The sequence below is a fragment of the Panthera onca genome, chromosome C1 (genome assembly GCF_046562875.1).
Source record: "Panthera onca isolate mPanOnc1 chromosome C1, mPanOnc1 haplotype 2, whole genome shotgun sequence".
NCBI lineage: Eukaryota > Metazoa > Chordata > Mammalia > Carnivora > Felidae > Panthera > Panthera onca.
Window position 1 is genome coordinate 217,114,620 of NC_138346.1, and position 20,694 is coordinate 217,135,313.

A 20,694-nucleotide genomic window follows, 5' to 3' on the forward strand; every position below is an offset into this window, starting at 1 on the left:
AGGCTTGCTCCGGCTCGGCGGTGGGGGAGGGGCGGCGCGAGCGGTAGCGCCGCGGTCTCCGCGGGGGCGGGGGTCGCCTCGGCGGGTGGGGGCGGGGCTGACGGCTTTGGACCAGGAGGGCGGGGGCGGCGACTGGCGTCTCCTTTTGGACTTGGGGTTCGGGCCCCTTTGTGGGACCGTGGTCCCCGCGGCCCGGGCGGGACTGGGGGCGGCGGGGGCGACGGGCGCTGACGTCGCGGCCGCCCCTGGGCTCGGGTCGGCGGTGCGAACTTGTTTTCGCGGTGGGGGTATTCTGGCCCACTCCTCCTGTCCCACGGGTCCTGGGGCGGCGGGACCGAGGACCTCCTGGTGTCTGTAGGATCCACTTTGGGGTGCCGAGTTACTGCGTTTTTAGAAACTGTGCTGGCATCATCGATGTTTTGGAAGATGTTAGCCTTAAATTAGGTTTTTTTTTTTTTTTCTTTTTTCCTCTCTGCCTCATCTTGGGACTGCCCCTGCTTTCTTACTTTAATGGCATTATCTTCTGAATATATTCTCACAGGATTACAACAGTGGGTGAGGGAGAAACCTAGTAAAGATGTTTGGTATTGACATTGATTTTATTGATATTTAATTGAGAAGTTTGCGGTGTTTAAACGCTGGACCGCTGAGTATTTTGCAACTTTATATGTTGAAGGTTGATTGACTCTGAACACTTAGTTGAAAATTAACCGCTTTGATAAAATTACCAGAGGAGGCCTGATCGTTCTTGAACATTTTTGATAAGCATTTAAAAGAAAAAAGCCTATAGATGATTCAGTAACATGTTTGGTAGCTTCGAAGACAAAGGAACTGTGCTAAAGAGGAGTGACATAAAATTTTTAATTTGAATCACAAAAACGACTCCTTGACTCACTAAATCGAAAAAGATGATTGGAAGAATCTCTTGGAGGTTATTTCTGAGGGAGTGAATGCTATGTTGGTTGACTATCACTATTGAGATTGTTAAAATAATTCCGAAGGAAACTAGTAGTTAAAGGACCGGGGTTTGTCTTAGAAATGCTTTTCTGAACCACAGTTTCCTAAATTCTAAAATTGTTATCACAGTTCCTTTCTCAAAAAATGATAGTTTACTCTTTTTGCTGTTATTTTTTAATGTAATTTCAGCAATGTCTTCCCGGATTGGAGAGAGCCACAGCGGCGATAACAAAATGAGGTGATCTAGAAAGTTAGATTAAAAACAGACATTGAACTTCGCCTGTGGAAACATCATCAACAGCTTCTTACCCAGTTGTCACATTCAGGTGATTTAGCAGGATTTAGAATGCTAACTGATCACTATGGCCAGAGCAAATGTCCTGAGGTTAGCCAGTGTTGCCCAGGGTCAGATTACCAGCAGCAACCTGTTTTGCCTGAATAAGAAAAGACCGGGGCTCCTGGGTGGCTCAGTCTGACTCTTGATTTCCGCTCGGGTCACCATCTCACCATTTTTAGTTGGAGCCCTGCATGGGGCTGTGCACTGACAGCATGGAGCCTGCCTGGGATTCTCTGTCTCCCTTGCTTTCTGTCCCTCCCCACTCTCTCTCTCTCTCAAATGTGAATAAACACCTAAAAAATTTTAAAAAGGGCCAGGAAGGGATATTAATTCTTTTGTTGGTTTAAAAGTGTAAATGCCAAAAAGAGTATTAATTGGAGGTGAAGTCCAAGTAAATGAAAAGGGAATTTTTTTAACTGCTAATTATTCCCAAAGTAAATTCATAGAGTAAATGTTAATTAAATCCTTCTCCTATTAAGAAATTGAAGTGAAGAACTTGTTGGTAATAATAATGGACTTGATGACAAAAGCCTAGAATTCAGGGATCTATATTGAATGGAATCACTCAGACACATTAAGGAAAGAAAATTCCAAACCTGAATTGTGTCATGTAACAGGGATCATTCTTGCTCAGAATAGGTGTTCGATAGATACTTCTTGAATAACTTATTAACAAACAGCAGTTCTTGGTACACAGATATGACCAGTACTTTCTGATGCCTGCTTGTTTCCCCGCCTGCCACTCCCAATAACTTCCTGGAGGGTCTTCTTGGTCTCCTTCCTTTGATTCCTCTTAGAAGTTTGGCCCTCTGGAGGAGGTTTAGACATGAATATTTACCGTCCCTTCCCTAGACTCAAGGAAGGATTATAATACCAATAACTGACCCAAAGTCAGTAGCGTAATATGTACTTGCATGATCTCATCAATACACAGATTATGTGTATTTAGTACAAAAAGGCAGAAAATATAGGCAAGCACAAACATTGAAGTAATGTAGTTGGTTTGTCTAGTTTATTTCTCAGGTGTCCTGGTACTATTCCTGGGCTCCAGGGGACAAATTTGGAATTCAAGGATTAATTTGGAATTCAAGGATTAGCCACAGTAGCCAGATACTTGGAGGCTGTGATTCCTTGTTTTCTGCCTTTAGGGAAAAAAAAATGTTATTATTATACCTGCTGATTATTACAGTTATTTGGAAAAGAGGAAGAAAAAAGCCAACGCTAGCACAGGTTGTGACAAGTTTTAAAATACTAAGAATACCATAGTTTCCCAGTAAGTAACTTGAGAATGTAGTTATTTTAATTGGGTTACCAAATATAGCTTCACCTTTCTAAATCTCACGGCTATACCACATTCATTAGGGAACATTCTGGAAAGCTTTCTGCCTACCATTATAACTCAGTACCTGAGTGTGGGTATGAACATAACCAGAGGTTTCTTTCTCCCAGAATGACTTTTTGGTGGTTCAGCTTTAATAGAATATTCTTAGGAATTCGTGTGGATCTTTCCCATCCTGTTTTCTGATTTTTCTGACTTCCATCTCCAAGAGACCAAAAAAAAAGTAAAACTTCCTCAAAATCATCTTGTTTTTAACTTTTAGTACCTTGATCACTGTATGAATATATACACGTGAATAATCTTAAATCATTAATAAATAATTTTTATACCATGTATTGTCACCTCTTTATATAGCGAGGGAAATAACTTATGCACAAATAAGTCAAATGAACTTCTCATACAAGGATTCATAGCTAACACTGTGCTGGATATTGTTCGTAAGTTTTTGCCTACAGGGGCACCTGGGTGGCTCAGTTGGCTAAGCCTCTGACTTCAGCTCAGGTCATGATCTCAGGTTTCGTGAGTGTGAGCCCCTTGTGGGGCTCTGTGCTGACAGCTCAGAGCCTGGAGCCTGCTTCAGATTCTGTGTCTCCCTCTCTCTCTTACCCCTCCCCAACTCATAGGCATCTGCTCTCTCTCTCTCTCTCTCTCTCTCTCTCTCTCAAAAATAAACATTAAAAAACTAATAATAAAAATAAACGTGTTTACCTACTGTATCTCATCTACTTATAATAACATACTTAATAAATAGAGAATATTATAGCGTTCCTTAAAGGAAAGTTTAGTAAGTTCATTACAAATCACACTTGAGATGGTTCAGAATCAGTTCAGAATCAGAATTGGGTGTACATAGGAGAAAAGGCATACTCTCTTTTTAATGGTATAAATGTGTAAGTATGTGCTTCTAAATGTTCTCGAAGGAAAAAAAAACCCAGGATAACCGGCTTTTATAAAATGATCTCCATGACCTCTTGTCCTGTCTGCCTGAAAGTAGAATTTAAATATCAAAATTGCATAGTTTAAATTTTTAGAAATGAAATGGTACCATTATTTGTTAAATCACATTACTTTCTCAAAGACCATTTTCATGATATTGGAAGAGGTAAATTTTAAAAACTTCCATGGTTGAAATTTAATTTTTTTTTCTGTGTCCCCTGCCTCAGCAGCCTCCCCCCAGAAGTTTAATCTTTACATACAAACATTTCCCCCCAAACTATGGGTTGTTGACTAGCGTTAACACCTTTCTCACTGAACACTAGTGTTTCTACCGTGCCCAGATGTGGAATGACATTGGAAGAATTTGCTGGCTCGATCATATATTGTCATAGTTAAGTGAATGAATTTCTCACTTTCCCATCTTGAACTTTTTCTTTTATATATTAATTTTGAGAGAGGGGCCCCTGGGTGGCTCAGTCGGTTAAGCATCTGACTTTGCCTCAGGTCATGGTCTCCCAGTTTGTGAGTTCGAGCCCCATGTCGGGCTCTGTGCTGACAGCTCAGAGCCTGGAGCCTGCTTCGGATTCTGTGTCTCCTCTGTCTGCACCTCCCATGCTCATGCTCTGTCTCTCGATAATAAATAAACATTGGGCGCCTGGGTGACTCAGTCGGCTAAGCGTCCAACTTTGGCTCAGGTCATGATCTCACGGTCCGTGAGTTCGAGCCCCGCGTCGGGCTCTGTGCTGACAGCTCAGAGCCTGGAGCCTGCTTCCGATTCTGTGTCTCCCTCTCTCTCTGACCCTCCCCCATTCATGCTCTATCTCTCTCTGTCTCAAAAATAAATAAACATTAAAAATAATAATAATAAATAAACATTTAAAAAAATTAATTTCAAGAGAGCCAGCAGGGGAGAGGGGCAGAAAGAGATTGTTAAGCAGTTTCCACACTCAGCGTGGAGCCCAACACGGGGCTCCATCCCACAACCTTGGGATCATGACCTGAGCCAAAACAGAGTCTATTAACCAACTGAACCACCCAGGTGCCCCCCCCCCCCCATCTTGAACTCTTATGGTTGATCAGATGAGTGAGAAAAGGAACTAGATAGCATGCCTGGGTTAGTGGGTGATTCAAATTTCCAAACACAGCTGATGGGTCTAAATCTGTTCCTTTATTTTCTAACCACATTCCTATGTTGCCTTAGATATGTACACATGGCTTCGAATGCTCCCCTTTTAGGTCCAGGATATTAATAATACACCTTTTTTCTCAAGAACTGAATTCTTAGTTGTATTTTCAACTATTATCTCACCAAACAGAGTATGTCTATCTAGTACAGAAAGAGAAAAACACAGGCAAGCACAAACAACGAAACCTCGCCAACTCAGAATATGTTGCCTTCACAATTGCTTTGTGGGCATATGAACACAGACAACAAATTGGGCCATACTACGGGTAATCGGATTTTTTGCTCGACACTGTAGCACGAATATCTTATTCCAATAAATATATGCATCATTATTTCTTCAGGACTTCACAGTAAGGCTGATTTGTTTAAGTACACAAAACTGGACTCCGTCCTTCACCAGAGCAACATTATTTGATTTATGAAAGATTTGCTTTCTGCAAGGTGGACAAGTTCTGACCCAGAGGGAGTGTAGTACTTTTCCCTACAAACATCCCACTTCCTGGCTACTCAGACTCTCTTGTCACAAAGTCTGTGCAAGTAAGCTATTGGCCGGGCTCCTGGGCCCAGGAATGCTGCCGCTGCCGTTAATAGCTGTGTGAACAGTCCATCTATGGGCAACACGCAGCCGCCTGGGTACCTGAATGTTTTTTTCACTCAGGCCTGTGCTTCCCATGCTGAAATTTGGACCAGATACATTCTCATGGCAAGATGATGAGATTCAAAGTACAAGAGAAAGCCTGCAGTTCGCATTTCAGAGATGGAGGAAAAACAAGATGTCTTCTCCAAAGGTTGTGCCCACTCAGCTGGAACCCAGAAATGACAGCAACCCCCGGGTGCCTGGCCCGCCCTGGGACACACGTGGGCGCGGGGGTGAGGCGTTCACCGGGAATGTTTCTGCGAGGCCCACAGGGCATGGGTGGGGGCTACTAAATAACAAAAACCCAGGTTTCTTCTGAGAAGCAAAAGGACTGGAGTCTTTTCTAAAACCGAGCAAAGCGTCTGCTAAAGCAAAAACATGGCTTCCAAGGGAGGGAATTTTTTTCACCTAGTTACGTTGAAAGTGGAGTCCTGGTATTGTATTCACGGGAACCACAATAAGGAAGATTCCTTTCTTCACAGTCACCCCACAAGTGACTGTGACGTTCCTGAACGCCCACATCCCTGGTTTTTAAGGCAGTCCCCTGTCTGACCTTGAGCTAAAGGCAGTGTCCCCAGGCCCCTAGTGTCCCCTCTCCTGGAATAGGAAAAACTGCTGCTTTCGCCGGAATTATTTACATTATTTATATTATTATAATTTTCTGGTACTTGAGCCTTTTGTTCAACCTAATAGCACGTTCTTCTGCATTCTCACGGCGGTCTCCTACCCTCAAGTTTTCTGCCTTCCCCACGTCCATTTCCAGGAGAGGGGGCCAGGAGCCTGGGGGTCGAGCCCGCGCGGGCCTGCGCCCTCAGAAGGCAGCTCTCGAGCCTGAGTCTCTATGAATCGGCAACCAGAAGTGCGCCTTGTACGCTGACGAAAGTTAATGACCGAGTTAGTCAAGTTTGAAACTCCTGCAGGAACACAGTGGAGCAGATTCTTGGCGTCTGGCCCCGTGTCACTTACAAGTGCGCCAAGAAAAAACGTCACCTAAAAAGCTTATACTTGTTCAAGCCTTAGTCCTGAATTGTAAAAATCCTGTCTTTTGAGATCTGCCCGGCAATACGGTTAACTAGCAACCCTCGGAACTAGTGGAATTCAAAACAAAATAAAAACAAAACAAGAAAAAGGTACTGTAGCGAGCCGCCCAGGGGCTCAGGGGCCGCCGACTGGGTAGGGAAGTCTGGCGCGAAAGGGGTGGCTCGGGTTCCGGGCGCCGAGCTCGCCCCCACCGGCTTCGGCCCCGCAGCCCGGCCCGGTGCGTCGTGGGCGGGCCCTGGAGGCCCCCCGACCCCGGACGGAGAGGACACACGTCGCCCGGCGGGCCCGGCTCGGGCGGGGGGCCGCGGGAAGCCCCGTAAGGGCGCGGGCGGGCGGTAGTGACTCAGCCTCGGGCGCATGGGGCGGGCGGCGGCGCCGGGCTCGGAGGGGTTAAGTGGGCGGGGCCAGCGGCGGCCCGCCCCTCCCGGCCCGCCCCCGAGGCCGCGGCGCCCGGCGGTACTTATAGCGGCGGCGCGGGACGCGCGGCGTTCCTCCCGCTGGCCCCGGCCGCGGCGCGCCCCAGTTACCCCAACGACGGCGCCATGGAGCGGCCGGCGCCCCTGGCCGTGCTGCCCTTCTCGGACCCCGCGCACGCGCTGAGTCTGCTGCGCGGCCTGAGCCAGCTCCGCGCCGAGCGCAAGTTCCTGGACGTGACGCTGGAGGCGGCGGGCGGGCGCGACTTCCCCGCGCACCGCGCCGTGCTGGCGGCCGCCAGCCCCTACTTCCGCGCCATGTTCGCCGGGCAGCTGCGCGAGAGCCGCGCCGAGCGGGTGCGACTGCACGGCGTGCCGCCCGACATGCTGCAGCTGCTGCTCGACTTCAGCTACACGGGCCGCGTGGCGGTGAGCGGCGACAACGCCGAGCCGCTGCTGCGGGCCGCCGACCTGCTGCAGTTCCCGGCCGTGAAGGAGGCGTGCGGCGCCTTCCTGCAGCAGCAGCTCGACCTGGCCAACTGCCTGGACATGCAGGACTTCGCCGAGGCCTTCAGCTGCGCGGGGCTGGCGAGCGCGGCGCAGCGCTTCATCCTGCGCCACGTGGGCGAGCTGGGCCCCGAGCAGCTGGAGCGCCTGCCGCTGGCGCGCCTGCTGCGCTACCTGCGCGACGACGGGCTGTGCGTGCCCAAGGAGGAGGCCGCCTACCAGCTGGCGCTGCGCTGGGTGCGCGCGGACCCGCCGCGCCGCGCCGCGCACTGGCCGCAGCTGCTGGAGGCGGTGCGCCTGCCCTTCGTGCGCCGCTTCTACCTGCTGGCGCACGTCGAGGCCGAGCCGCTGGTGGCGCGCTGCCCGCCCTGCCTGCGCCTGCTGCGCGAGGCGCGCGACTTCCAGGCGGCGCGCTACGACCGCCACGACCGCGGGCCCTGCCCCCGCATGCGCCCGCGCCCCTCCACCGGCCTCGCCGAGATCCTCGTGCTCGTGGGTGGCTGCGACCAGGACTGCGACGAGCTGGTCACCGTCGACTGCTACAACCCACAGACGGGCCAGTGGCGCTACCTGGCCGAGTTCCCCGACCACCTGGGCGGGGGCTACAGCATCGTGGCGCTGGGCAACGACATCTACGTGACGGGTGAGGGGACCGGGGGCCGGCCGGGAGGGCCTCGGGTGTTAAGTCTCCTGCGGCCTTGGGAGAGTGCGTTTTCCGAACCTGGAACCCTAGAACCGCCCCACAGTGCGAGCGCCCCTTCCCTTCCCCCACCCCTTCTTGGCCAGTGGGTACGCTTCGAGAGCTGGTGCTTTCGACCTGGAAGTCCGTTGTGTGAGCTGCGACAAGCAGCTCCTTGTGGTCTCTGTGTTCCCCGATGTTGGGGGGTGGGGGTGGGAAGGGTAGGCAGCCTAGATGACAGATGAGCCCACTCCTTGCCCGGGAGGTGCCCCCACCCCCATTTGGTTAGAGGATACTGGGGCATTCACCCCGCACAATGGGCGCTTTCTTCTTCTCCCTAAGGAATCCAGGGACAGGAGGGGGACTGGCACTCGATGAGACACCCATTTCCCGTCCTGGGGATTTCCCCCACACAGCTGAGCCCCACAGGCCTTTTGACACGCTCATTTTGTCACCAGTGACAGGGTTCCCTCAAGCTTGCACCTAGGCTGGGCGCTGGGGGGTCACATGGTGTTTAGGCTGCTCCCTAGTCAGCGACTGTAAACATGGTCACATGCTAAGAGGTTTTCTTCCAGTTACTTGGCTCAAACCCCAAAACACTGCCGAGTCATGCTGGGCGGGTCCCATCCTGCCCCGGTCCTGGGCATCTCCCACATTTTTCATTAAAGATAAATCCCAGTTCAGACATGGGGCTACCTCCTTCCCTGGGGTGAGGAGGGGCGGTCTCTGTGACAGCTATATAAGGAAAGAACCCGACTCGGCAAGCAGCCCTGGGCCCTGCGGAAGGCTGTTATCAGTCAGTGAACTGAGGCTGTGCCCCGCGTGGCACCTTCAGGAGAACGCCAGCTCTGAGCTCTGGTGTTCCCACCCCTCAGCCCCACACACACCACCAGTTTGTGAGTGGAGAAATCTTGGGTTAAGGACGTGCTCAGCTCTTGGCCTGCTGCTCTGTTCCAGCGTTTGCTGGAATATGCTGGAATTGGTCGCTTTCCAGTTTGGGGTTGGTCGGCCCTGTGTTTGGGAACTGTGTGCCCTCCCAACACATGAAAGTCTGGCCAGTGCACTCCCTCCCAGAACTGGTTAGACTCGCCCCAACTTTGCACACCCTTCCATAAACGTCTCAGCTGAGCAGCTAATCCTTTGGGGTTAGACAGGTGGCTGGGTCATTCCATACAGCTGCCTGGAGGGAATTTCACAGGGGCAAGAAAGCTGGTTTCAGCTGCCTTGGACGCAGTTATCCTTTAGGAGGAAGAAAGGCAGAGTGCACTTTGTAAGAGCTTTGTGTTTTCAAAAGCTCAAGGCTGTGAGACAGGATGTCATGCGTGCTTTGCCCTGTGGCGCCAGCTCTGGGGAGGGGGGATGTGACCCCGCCCCTGGATTCTGGGGATCCCTTCAGGCTGTGGGAATTCTAATGTTCTGGGTTTAACTTATGATTACAGCCAGCACCCCGGGGGGCAGTGAGTGGTTGGCTCTTTTTTTGAAAGAAATGTAGAAAGAACTTGATTGATTTTTTTTTTTTTTTTTTTTTTTTTTTCTTTCCTGGATGAGGCACATGTCAGTAACTTGTGCCTAAATCAAGAGCTGGATCCCCAGGATTCCCCCTATAGCGTTTCTTTTCGTGCTGGGCTCTTGCTTGCAGTGTGAGGTAGATTTCCTATCAGGCTGTCCTGGCCCTGCCTTGTTTGCGGCTGCCCAAGAAGGCCAGAATTCCACAAACAAGGCCCTGTGTGCCCTGCCACCTGCTTTGTGGCCCCCCAGAAGTTTTGGCTCTGAGACCCAGGCCCTGGTGCAGTTGGGGTGTTGGACAGTGTTTGTGGGGGTCCAGACCGCGATTGCTGTTTACTTAGAATTCTGGCTCCAGGGCCCTTGTTTGACCCACACGGATTGGCGGTGTTCTTGTGGCAGGAAGCTCTTACACCCGTGGGCGGCGGTCGGCACCTGCGCTGCCTCAGCCACCCCTCCCCCTCCCGGCATGGAGCCCCTCTAGCCAGGGCTTTGGTGAGAGAAGCCATGTGTTGATGCTGAAACCCAGTGAGGCTACTTCCTGCCCTGGGAGGCTCCCTCTGGGAAGTTCATCGAGGCCCGCGTGGGTGCCTCACCCCGGAGTCCGCACGGGCTGACCTGTGCGATGCACGTCCCGGCAGGTGGGTCTGACGGCTCCCGGCTCTATGACTGCGTGTGGAGGTACAATTCCAGCGTGAACGAGTGGACGGAGGTGGCGCCCATGCTGAAGGCCCGTGAGTACCACAGCTCCTCCGTGCTCGATGGGCTGCTGTACGTGGTGGCCGCGGACAGCACGGAGCGCTACGACCATACCACCGACTCCTGGGAGGCCCTGCAGCCCATGACCTACCCCATGGACAACTGCTCCACCACCGCCTGCCGCGGCCGCCTCTACGCCATCGGCTCGCTGGCCGGCAAGGAGACCATGGTGATGCAGTGCTACCACCCGGACACGGACCTGTGGTCGCTGGTGGACTGTGGCCCGCTCCCGCCCTGGTCCTTTGCCCCCAAGACGGTGACTCTGAACGGACTTATGTACTTCATCAGGTGAGGATCCTGAAGCCGAGGCCCCTCCGCAGCCTTTCTTACCAGGCCCCGTGCTAAAGCGCATCATCACTGTGCTCGCATTTCACAGATGAGGAGGCAGGCCAAGCTGGCATCCGAGGCTAGGTCTTTCTAACCTGTTAGAACGGTTTCTGTGGGCTTCTAGGTTTTCTTGATCAAGGGATCCTAACTGATGGAGTTAGATCCTTGGATTATGGATTGAGTGGAGTTAGGGCCTTTTAGAGAGCTGTCTGAGACTCTAGAAGCTAAACCACGTGTTGCTTTGCCTGTCTTCCACCCTGAGGATCCCGCTGTATAGACCCTGGTGGTTCTCATGTGGCATTTATTAAGAAAGGAATCTGTCCTACATAGGAGGGGCTTTGCATCTTAAGAAGACTAGAGGAGGGGCATGTGGGTGGCTCAGGCGGTTGGGCATCCGACTCTTGGTTTTGGTTCAGGTCCCAATCAAGCCCCACATCGGGCTCTGTGCTGACAGCGTGGAGCCTGCTTGGGATTCTCTGTCTCCCTCTCTCTCTGCCCATCCCCTGATTGCACTCTCAGAATAAATAAACATTTAAAAAAAAAAAAAAAAGACTAGGGGAGGGCTTTTTGGAGACTTTGGGTCTTTGGGGAAGTGTTGCTTTGTCAGAGGGACCCTTTGCTCACCCAGCAGTGTGTCTTCACCCTGCCGCCGGGTGCAAGAGCTGGGGGTGGGGGGATCAGCTCCACCCCCTCTGTTTATTATTTTTAATGTTTATTTGTTTTTGAGAGAGAGTGTGTGAGCGGGGGGAGGGGCAGAGAGCGAGGGAGACACAGAATTGGAAGTAGGCTCCAGGCTCTGAGCTGTCAGCACAGAGCCCAACGTGGGGTTCGAACTCACAGACCGTGAGATTGTAACCTGAGCTGAAGTTGGATGCTTAACCGACTAAGCCACCCAGGCGCCCCACCCTCTCTGTTTAAAAAAAATTTTTTTTTTAACGTTTATTTATTTTTGGGACAGAGAGACAGAGCATGAACGGGGGAGGGGCAGAGAGAGAGGGAGACACAGAATCGGAAACAGGCTCCAGGCTCTGAGCCATCAGCCCAGAGCCCGACGAGGGGCTCAGACTCCCATACCGCGAGATTGTGACCTGAGCCGAAGTCGGACGCCCAACCGACTGAGTCACCCAGGCGCCCTGCACCCTCTCTGTTTAAAGCAATACTTGGGCATTCAGCACATGTCTCTGCAGGTCCCATCTATGCCTTTCCCGCCTGAGCTGGCACAGGAAGGGCCCACGGCCCTGGGATCTAAGGATCCCACAGCCACTCCGGACCAGGGACCACTCCTAGCAGGGAGCCGGCCCTAAAGCTGTCTGGCGGGAATGATGAGGACAATAGTTAGCACGTGTCAGCGCCCCCGAGCTGGGTGTGGTCTGCCTCCTGGGCAGGAGTCCATCTCTATGACTGTCTGACTCTCGAGATGGGCACCACTGTCATCCCTAATTCATAGATGGCAGCAGAGGCTTAGAGGGGTAAGGAATTTATGGGACGGCATGGGGTTTGAGTCCAGGACACCCAGCCCAGGGCCCAGTGCGGTGTTGCTATATCGTGGTCTCCCTGGGCCAGGCTGTGGCCTTGGGAGCATGGGGCAGACATGGAGTGGCCAGGGGGTCACCATGCATCTGTGGGTCTTGACTTGCCACAGCCAAATATCCCCTCCTGATGGGCCAGCAGGCGTTCAGGGAAGTAGGAGCTCCTGTCTGCTGTGCACAGCCTGTGTGTGTGTGTGTGTGTGTGTGTGTGTGTGTACATTCATGTGCACTTGTAGGTGTGTGTCCCAGTTCCTCCCTTCCTGGCCTAGAGTCTGTCTGAAGCTGTGGGATCAGGAGGGAAGGGTAAGAGCTGTACTGTGGTCTCCTCTGTCCCCTCTTAGGAGCCTCAGAGGACATATGCACTTGGCTTCTCAGCCCTTCTCTTGCGTCCTCAACTGCCCTGGCCTTTGTCTGCTCCCTCCACTCTGCTCCCCCAGACTAGAGGCTCCTTCCCAGGCTTTCTTGGTGAGCACATGCAGGGCAGAGGTAGCACATCATTGTATGCCAGGAAACCTCCAGAGTGCTCAGAGAGAGCCCTGGAATCTCGGCCAGCTCCTGGTCCTGTTATAAAACATCATCTGACCCTTCGCCCAGCTCCCCCTCCCCCAAGTCAAGGTAGATGTCTTCAGAGAGGGGGTGGAGACAGCTATAAATACTTCTCTCAAGAGTGCCAGAACCTTGGCTTCAGCCCCTCGGAGTCCGTTCCAAGTTGAGCGCCTTTGAGAATGTCCTCCCCGCCCTGCGGTCCTAGAATAAGACGTGCGAAAAGGCCAGCCTGTCCACAGAAGGCCCCCTGTGCTTTCCTCATCCATGTCGGGGTCTCTTGTCAGGTGCTAAGCCCCCGCAGCTGGGAGCATCAGGGTACCCCCCCACACCCCGTGTGAGCCTTTGTGTGGGTTCAGCTAAGCCATGGGAGGCTGGGGGTGGGGGGTGGGCTCAGCTCTGCCCAATCCCAGCCCCCAACCACGTGGAGATAGTGAAGGGTGGGGAAAGGCGTCCCGATTGACCTCCAGGGGCGTGGCGTGGGCAAGACCTGGGGTCTGGTTCAGATGCAGTTTCACGTTTGTCCCAGAGTCACTCATTTCATGCCTAGTAAGCCTCGTGTCTAGTAAGCCCCGTCGCGCCCTGCTCGAATGCCACCTGTCAGGGCAGCTCCTGTCCACAAGCTGCTGTTTGCAGGGGCACCAGGCACTGGGTGGAGCCCTCAGCCTCTCAATCGCTGAGGCCCTGACAGTTTATACGTCTGTGCTGGGGGAGGGCAGCCCAACGGCCTCTGGCACTGTCATCCTCATATGGGCCACGAACTAAGATTGGTTTTTACACCTTGAAATCGTTGGGGGGGGGGGGGGGGGGGACCAAAGCAGGAGCTGCATTTTGTGGTATGAAAAGTTACACGAGATTCAAATTCTGTCCACAAATAAGGTCTTTTTGGAATGCAGTCAGCCCGTTTCCGAACATCGGTGGCTGCTTTTGCGCTACAACAGTCACGTTGGGGAGTAGGTACGGAGCAGGCTCTGGGGGCCTGAGATGTTCACTCACTGGCCCTTCTGCTGACCCCGGACTCCTTACTCTCACTGCCATCTGGGGCTAGTGTCTGTGCTTTTCAAAGCTGTGCCTTTGAGCCTTTCCTTGCAGGGATCCAGAGCGTGTCAAACAAGGTGGAAAGATCCTGACCCCAAAGGGAGGGGCAGTGCTGGTGCCTTCTTTCCTATGACTGTGCCTATCCTGCTGGGCACCCAGGACACAGCAGTGAGCGGGAGGAGACTGGGGGGCTGACAGCGGTGGGGAGGGCCCAGGAATAGTCAGGGAGTGTCAGGCAGTGCAGGGGGGCAGGAGGGCTGGCCTGGCCTGGTCAGCCGTGGAAGGCTGTTGTGAGAAGACACACAAGTGCAGGTCGGAAGACGGAGAGGAGACTGGTGGGCAGGGATGTGGGAAGTTCAGATCTGGAGCCAGCCAGGGGGGCCGTGCTGGTGTAGAGCAGCGTGTGTGTGTGTGTGTGTGTTTGGGGGGGGGGGGGGGTAGGGTGGTTAAGCACCTGAAGGTGTTTGATCGTCAGGTTTGAGAAGTAAAGTCTGGTTCTGGCCTCAGAGCCCAGGCCGGATAGGTGTGTGGGCCTGAAGTTGGCCCCTACAAACCAGGGATGAGGGCTCACTGGCCTGTGGACTCCGAATGACATCAGAGACATTCCCAGAGGAGAGGGGCCTGCGTGGCCCTTCTCTCCGGCTCTTTACACACAAGGATGCTTCCTCCTGCCTCTGATACGTTCCCCCCCCTCCCATTCACAGGGATGATTCTGCGGAGGTGGACGTATATAATCCCACAAAGAACGAGTGGGACAAGATCCCATCTATGAATCAGGTAAATATGCGGCTGTGTCGGCATTGGTAGCACAGGCTGGTCCTGTTTTCTGGCCAGAGTGTAGTCATGACGTGTTTGGGAGATGGTCCTGGTGGGCAGGGCCCGTGCTGAGCCCTTTCCTGGTGTTATTGCACTTAATAGAGGGCTGGGTTTTCCCTCGGTTTGTATTTCAGGGGCACTGAGACCTTAAATAAATCCCAGGATTAGACAGTTTAGTGAGTTCATCCATTTGGACCAGCATTCGATGAGTACCTGCTATAAGCCAGAGAGCATAGGGAGAAGAATATTCCCCAGAGGGACAGCAAATGCAAAGGCCCTGGGGCAGAGTGTGCCTGGTATGGTCGCAGAACAAACCTCACAGTCCAGGGTGGCTGGAGCAGAGTGAACAAGGGGACAGCGGAGGCAATGAAGTCAGACAGAAGGTCTTTGGGGATTGACCCTGGGGAATACAGTTATTTATTGAGTGCCTACTGTGTGCTCTGAACAGGACACTGCTACCACTGTCTGATCAGAGTGTCTCCCCTCTGCTTGTCAAGAAGAGAGGTGCTGAGTCTGACCCTGTGATGGAGTTGGGAAGGCTCGGTGGCATTTGGCCACGTGGGCAATTTCCTTAGTCCTAGTAGTTGTATATCTCCTCAACATCTTTTTTCTTCCTTAAAGTTCCCAAACCGGCTCCCATGATACCTCTGCATGGCATTTGTCACAACTTACAACATCCCAGTTTAACATTTGCACTTAGCAGATGGGACTTCTCTTCTCCCCGTGATGACCTACACGTCACAGCAAATTTGGGCAAGAGGAGAAAGTCCAGGGGTGTGGTTCAGAGCCCAGATGTGAGTCAAGTCCTGGCTCGGCCACCGTCAGCCACGTGAGGCACTGCTTTCCCACCTGTACGATGGGAGGACAGCCGGGCCCGCCCCAGGGCTGGTGCTGCTCACGGGGAGAGTCGCTGCTTCAGCAGCCTCCCGGCCACCGTAGGAACCAGGCACAGCGTGTGGCGCGCACCCCCCCACTCCCGGCCCTGGTTCTGGAGCCGGGGTGGAGGAGGGCATTGGCCTGGCCCGGGGAGCGTGCAGAGGGCCGCTCTCATTTCTCCAGGAAGTGGCGAGGGTCCCAGGCACCTTCTCCATGGAGAGAGGCCGTGGGGTTTCTGCGCTGGCCTGGCTGCCGGCCTCCACTTGCCTGTCTCCCTTGACCCGCAGGTGCACGTGGGGGGCAGCCTGGCCGTCCTTGGAGGGAAGCTCTACGTCTCAGGTGGTTACGACAATACGTTTGAACTCTCTGACGTGGTGGAGGCCTATGACCCAGAGACTCGGGCATGGAGCATAGTGGGACGGCTCCCGGAGCCCACCTTCTGGCACGGCAGCGTCAGCATCTTCCGCCAGTTCATGCCCCAGGTGCCCTCTGGTGGGCGCGGCTTCGAGCTGGACGGTGGCAGCAGTGACATGGATGTGGCCCGACCCCGGCGGCCACAGAACCCTGACGAGCTGCACTAGCCCTGGCCTGGCCCGGGGAGGGCCTCGGTGCAGGTAACACAGCGTGTCTGGGGGCGGGGCAGTGAGCCCCTCCTTCGTGCACAAGGACGGGTTGGGTTCACCAGGTGGAGTTGGGCTCTTGGGTCGCCGAGTGAGCCTCAGGATGTGACCCCAGGAGAGTCTCTGTGCATTTAGAGCCGGACTCACAGCTGCTGGGGAGCTGCCTCCCTGCCAGCACAGGGCTCTGGCTCTAGCAGGTGATCCCTCATGCTGCCTCTGCCTATGCCTACTTGCTTCCATGTCAGAGAGGACGGCCTCTTGTCGGGGACAAGTCCTCCCACGAGAGTCTGAGAGTGGTCCAGGCCTGCTTTCCTAGGCCTGCGGGCTCTGCCGGCCTGGAGCATCGGGAATCTGGCAGACGATGGCTGCAGTGGGGTCCCCAACTCCACGTCCGGTGCTGGACATCCCAGGGGCCAGCTCCCTGGATGGAGGCGGTCTGCCTGCCTGGCTCCTCACACCTGCTGGGATGTCCCACCAAAACGTGCCTCACAGGCGCAGGGCAGTGTGACTGGACGGGAGTGTGGCCTTGAAGTGGGCCCCAAGGGACGTGCTGAGTAAACCCTGTCTCCAGTGAACCTGGGTTGAGGCAAATGCTGGGTGCTCCATCCGCCTACCCCACCAGCTGGTGTTGCCACCTGACTTGGAGGCCTCCAGGACTGTCGTCCCAGGTGGATGCACGAGAGGGCAAAAGCCTGCAGGTGCAAGGTCGTGGCTCCTCCCTGGGAGGCCCTAGGAGTTTCTCATTGAAGCCCAGCCAGGCCGATGGTTGCGGATGCCCTTCTCTCCCCTAGGAACAAAGAATCCCGCTGCTTCCGAAGGAAGCCCTGGACAGGGTGGCCCCCGTGATTGGCTGCAAGGTAAATGCAGTCTGGCCCTTCCTTAGAAGAAGGGTAGGGTGGCCAGGGACGCAGCCAGAAAAGAGTCTCTTACAGTGCCATTGCTGAAGGTCTCTGCAGGGTAGGGGGACAGCCACCCTCCTCCCAAGCCTGGGGCATCCCCGGGAGGGTGGCGGGAGGAGCTCCCAGGAAACTGCGGCTCAGGGGTCCCCGGTTCCCTGTTTTCTCTGGGGAGTGAGTGGTCTGGTCTCCTCAAGGTCCCCAAGGATCCCTTGGCTGGATATGTCTTTCTTCCAAAGAGGAGGATGCTTGCATTTCCCTCACTAGAAAGCTGGAAAGCAAATGTTTGTTGAGTTGCCTTTCCCAGTGAACCGCCTTGGAGATGTGTTCTTAGCAGGAGAAGAAAAGTTCTAGCTGTCGCTTCACAAACAACACTTTTTTAAACACTTTCTTTGGCCAGATGGCAAGGGTTGTTCTGGGGGAGGAAGTCTTGCGGCCTAAAGAGCTGTTGGCTGGGGCCCCCACCTTCTCTGCCATATGCCGTCACTGTCTGGTTAGACCTGTTGCAGGAGCAGCTCCGGTCCACAGCCAGCCCTTCCCATCCCCTCAATTGTCACTCACCGGGTCACTCCCGCACACCCACTGCGCCAGGCGCTGCCAGACAGCCGGCCGGGTGGTGGTCCTGCCTGGGGCTCCCCCGCCAGGCGGGCCTGGCCGTGGGATCCCTTGGGCCCCGGGGGACTCCTTCATGCCCCAGGTCCCACCTTCGCCCCTCCTGGGGTGCGTGTTCCCCCTCGATCGGGACTTGCTGCCCCTGTCCCCCAGCGATGGTCTGACCTCACCTCCTCGGGGCTGGTGCTGCCTCCTCCTGGCTCTGGTGCCTTCCCAGCAGGCTTACTCCGCAGGGGTTTTCCATGCCCTTTGGTCTCTGTAGGTAGAGGGTGTCCTGCCACAGTGGCTTGTCTCCTATCAGTGGCAGCGGGGAGGGCAGGGCAGCGCTGCACAGGACCGAGGGAGCCCTGATGTGCTCCAGGCACGGAGCTCTGCGCCAGCAGCTGCGGCCTGCCTGCTCGGTGTGGGGACAGGCCACGCAGATAGGTGTCACGATGCCTGCTGACAGGTCACCTGCAGCCACCCCCACCACCCCACCCCGCCCCCGGAGCAAGAGTGCAGGCCTTGATCTCGTGGGGAAGGCTTTGGCTTTGGCGCCCTTCCTGAGGGCCGCCTCCGTGGAGGGTCCCTTTGGCAGCCGGAGAAGGTGGGGTGAGGAGGTGCCAAGGCTGCTGGAGCTCTCCCCACCTCCCTCCAGTGGGGCTGGGCTCTGTCAGGGTCAAGGACTTCCCGTGGTCAGCAACTTCCAGGGAGAGGTATCGTGTAACGCTTTTTTGTCGAGACGGGGCGCTGCAAACACGTTTTTCTGACAAAACCAGCCTCTGTGGACCGTACAGCAGGCCTGGTCCGTGCTGAGGGCTAGCGACCGCCCTGGCCTTCACCTGGCCTTCCCTGCAGACGCTCCCTTGTGGCAGGGGGCCCCGTGTCCTGGGTTCCTGCCCTTGGTTCTTCACCGTGACCAGCTGGCACACCACTGGCAGCTGTTGGTTGGCTGGTTCAGTGTGCACCCGTGACGTCCTCCTCCACACTCGCTCTCTAGAACTACGCGGGTCTCCTCCACCCGGGCCCCATCCTCTGTCGGGAGCACCAGGGCGGGGAAGGGGAAGCAGCAGCCTCAGCAGCAGCGGGTTCCTGCAGACTGCAGCCGGGGGTCCACGGTCAGGGACGGCCCTTTGGCAGCACCTGCTCCCCTGCCCAGCCCTCCCCGCTTCCCCCCGCGGGGGCTCTCGCCTGGGGACACCCCCCCCCCCGCCCCCACCTTAGGAATGTCTATACACTGACCAGGGTCAGAGATAAGCCAGCTGGAGGTGGGACTGTGTTTGGATATACGGAACTTTTTAGTCTACGAGACAGTTTAAGTTATGAAAATTCAGTGACTCATATTTAATGCTGATTTGCTATAAAGTATTCTATATTTATATAACTTCAGAGACTCTTATGTACTAAAGGACACGCCCCTTTCAGTGTCCCAGCTATCTAGTTCCAACCCCAGACGGTGGGGCAGATTTGCCTATTTATTTGTTCTATAGGCCTAGGCGTCCAGAATCCTGTTGAGAGATTTTAGGATGCCTTCGATGTATACTTTTTGAAATAAAACTATTTCCTATACACTCGGTGTCCTGGTCTTCATCCTGCCACTGCTGTCTTGGGAGACTTCAGGCAGAGGCGAGGCGGGGCAGCGGAGGGCTGCCCCCGTGCCCACGGAGGAAGAGGACAGACCGGGGTGCCCAGGGCTTGTGCGAACGGTCTTGGAGCAAAGCTTCTGAGGCCCTTTCTTGTCTCCGATCGTTACAAGGTGGCAAGTAGCGGGAAGCGGAGGCTGAGCCCAGGGCATGAGGAGCACGGGAGTCCTAGCCCCACGTGCTGCCCCACGGCCAGTTTGGCCTCCCTGCCTCCACCCCTTCACCCGGTCCCCTGCCTCGCTCCCCCCACCTCCTGAAGGTGGGCTCTCCGGTGGTGAGGAGACCCCCGTCTGTAGGGGGTAAACCTCAGACCTGGGGCGGGGAGTGGGCCCTTAAAGGAGGATCCTGGAAGAGGCCATGAAGTTCAGAAAGGTTCCTCGCGTATAACCCAAGGCATAGGCCGGTTTCTTTGTGGGGAAGGGAGCATTTTGAGGCCATAGTTTATTTCTTAATAACCTCACTGAAATAGAGCTGAGGCAGTTCGCAGTCTGGGCATCGGCTGTTGTGCCTGAATATGGGCCTTACCTCTGAGCACCCCAGTGGTCCAGGGATACAAGGAAAGACGGTTAGATGGGTCCTGGGTGTAAAACAGATCGTTTCCTTCCTCAGACTCCAGGAGGAATTGGGCAGTGTGGAGCTCGTGTTTCAGGAGTCTTCCAGTGATAAGATTTAGGTGGTGCCCGACTTGAGCACTTGCTCGTGACTGTCACTGCCCCAATTCAGAGTTCGCTTCGTGCCGGGCACTAAGCAGAGCACCTCTGCTGTGCGTCAGGTGGTTGTAGAATGTGTGTGCGGAGCTGGACGCCCATCAGCGGGTGGGGCCTATATCCCCTGCCCTTGAACCTGGGCAGTGAGGTTCCGGTGTCTGCCTGGACCAGCACCACGTGGCAAAGGGGACACTGTGACTGGAGGGCTAGGTCATGAGGCCTCACGGCTCTGGCTGGAACATGGGTCCTTGGCACACAGCCACCATGCTGTGAGGAAGCCTGGGCGGCCCGTGGAGAGGGACCCAGGCCCACAGCCAGCACCGCCTTCCCAGGCACAGACACCCTCCCCCCCAACCGCGCCCTCGCCAGCCTCCAGGGAAATCCTGGGGCGGCTTGCCATCTGGCGGGAGGTAACCGCGGGCCCTCTCACCGAATCCTTGTCTACAAAGCGGGTGCTATTACTAATTCCGTTGAAGGGGAGGACACGAAGGAGTCGCCTGCCTCGGGCAACAGGGCTGTCAGTGAAGAAGCTGAGGGGGAACGTGGGCGCCGGCACCCACACGCTTTTCCTGCAGGATGCGCACCCGGCCCTGCCGTCCCTGCAGAACCCGGGGACCAGCAAGGCCTCTCGTCATTCTAAACTTGGCCTTGCCGGCACTCCAGGCCACCTGCACCGGCAAAGCAAGTGAGGACCCTCCCGAGGGAAGGATCCTGTCTGCCGTCATCTGCCAGCCAGGGTCCAGAGCCTGCTGACCACGAGCCCTACCTCAGGCTCCCCCCTGGGATCCGCAGCAGGCTTGCGGGGCGAGGTCAT

General features: G+C 55.1%; 1 protein-coding gene across 1 annotated transcript; it reads left to right on the forward strand.

The window, feature by feature from the left end:
• Positions 1-139: 139 nt before the first annotated feature.
• KLHL21 (kelch like family member 21) lies at positions 140-19,099 on the forward strand. Its single transcript, XM_060622455.3, has 5 exons — positions 140-1,283; positions 5,414-7,996; positions 10,177-10,582; positions 14,436-14,508; positions 15,711-19,099. Exons 2-5 carry the CDS (start codon positions 6,976-6,978, stop codon positions 16,002-16,004), a joined length of 1,794 nt encoding a protein of 597 aa, XP_060478438.1. The 5' UTR covers positions 140-1,283; positions 5,414-6,975; the 3' UTR covers positions 16,005-19,099.
• The last annotated feature ends 1,595 nt before the right edge of the window (positions 19,100-20,694 follow it).

Coding starts and splice junctions, on each gene's coding strand:
- KLHL21 (XM_060622455.3), top strand. CDS start 6,976: ATGGAGCGGCCGGCGCCCCTGGCCGTGCTGCCCTTCTCGGACCCCGCG. Junction 7,997..10,176: donor CAACGACATCTACGTGACGG/GTGAGGGGACCG, acceptor ACGTCCCGGCAG/GTGGGTCTGACGGCTCCCGG. Junction 10,583..14,435: donor GGACTTATGTACTTCATCAG/GTGAGGATCCTG, acceptor TCCCATTCACAG/GGATGATTCTGCGGAGGTGG.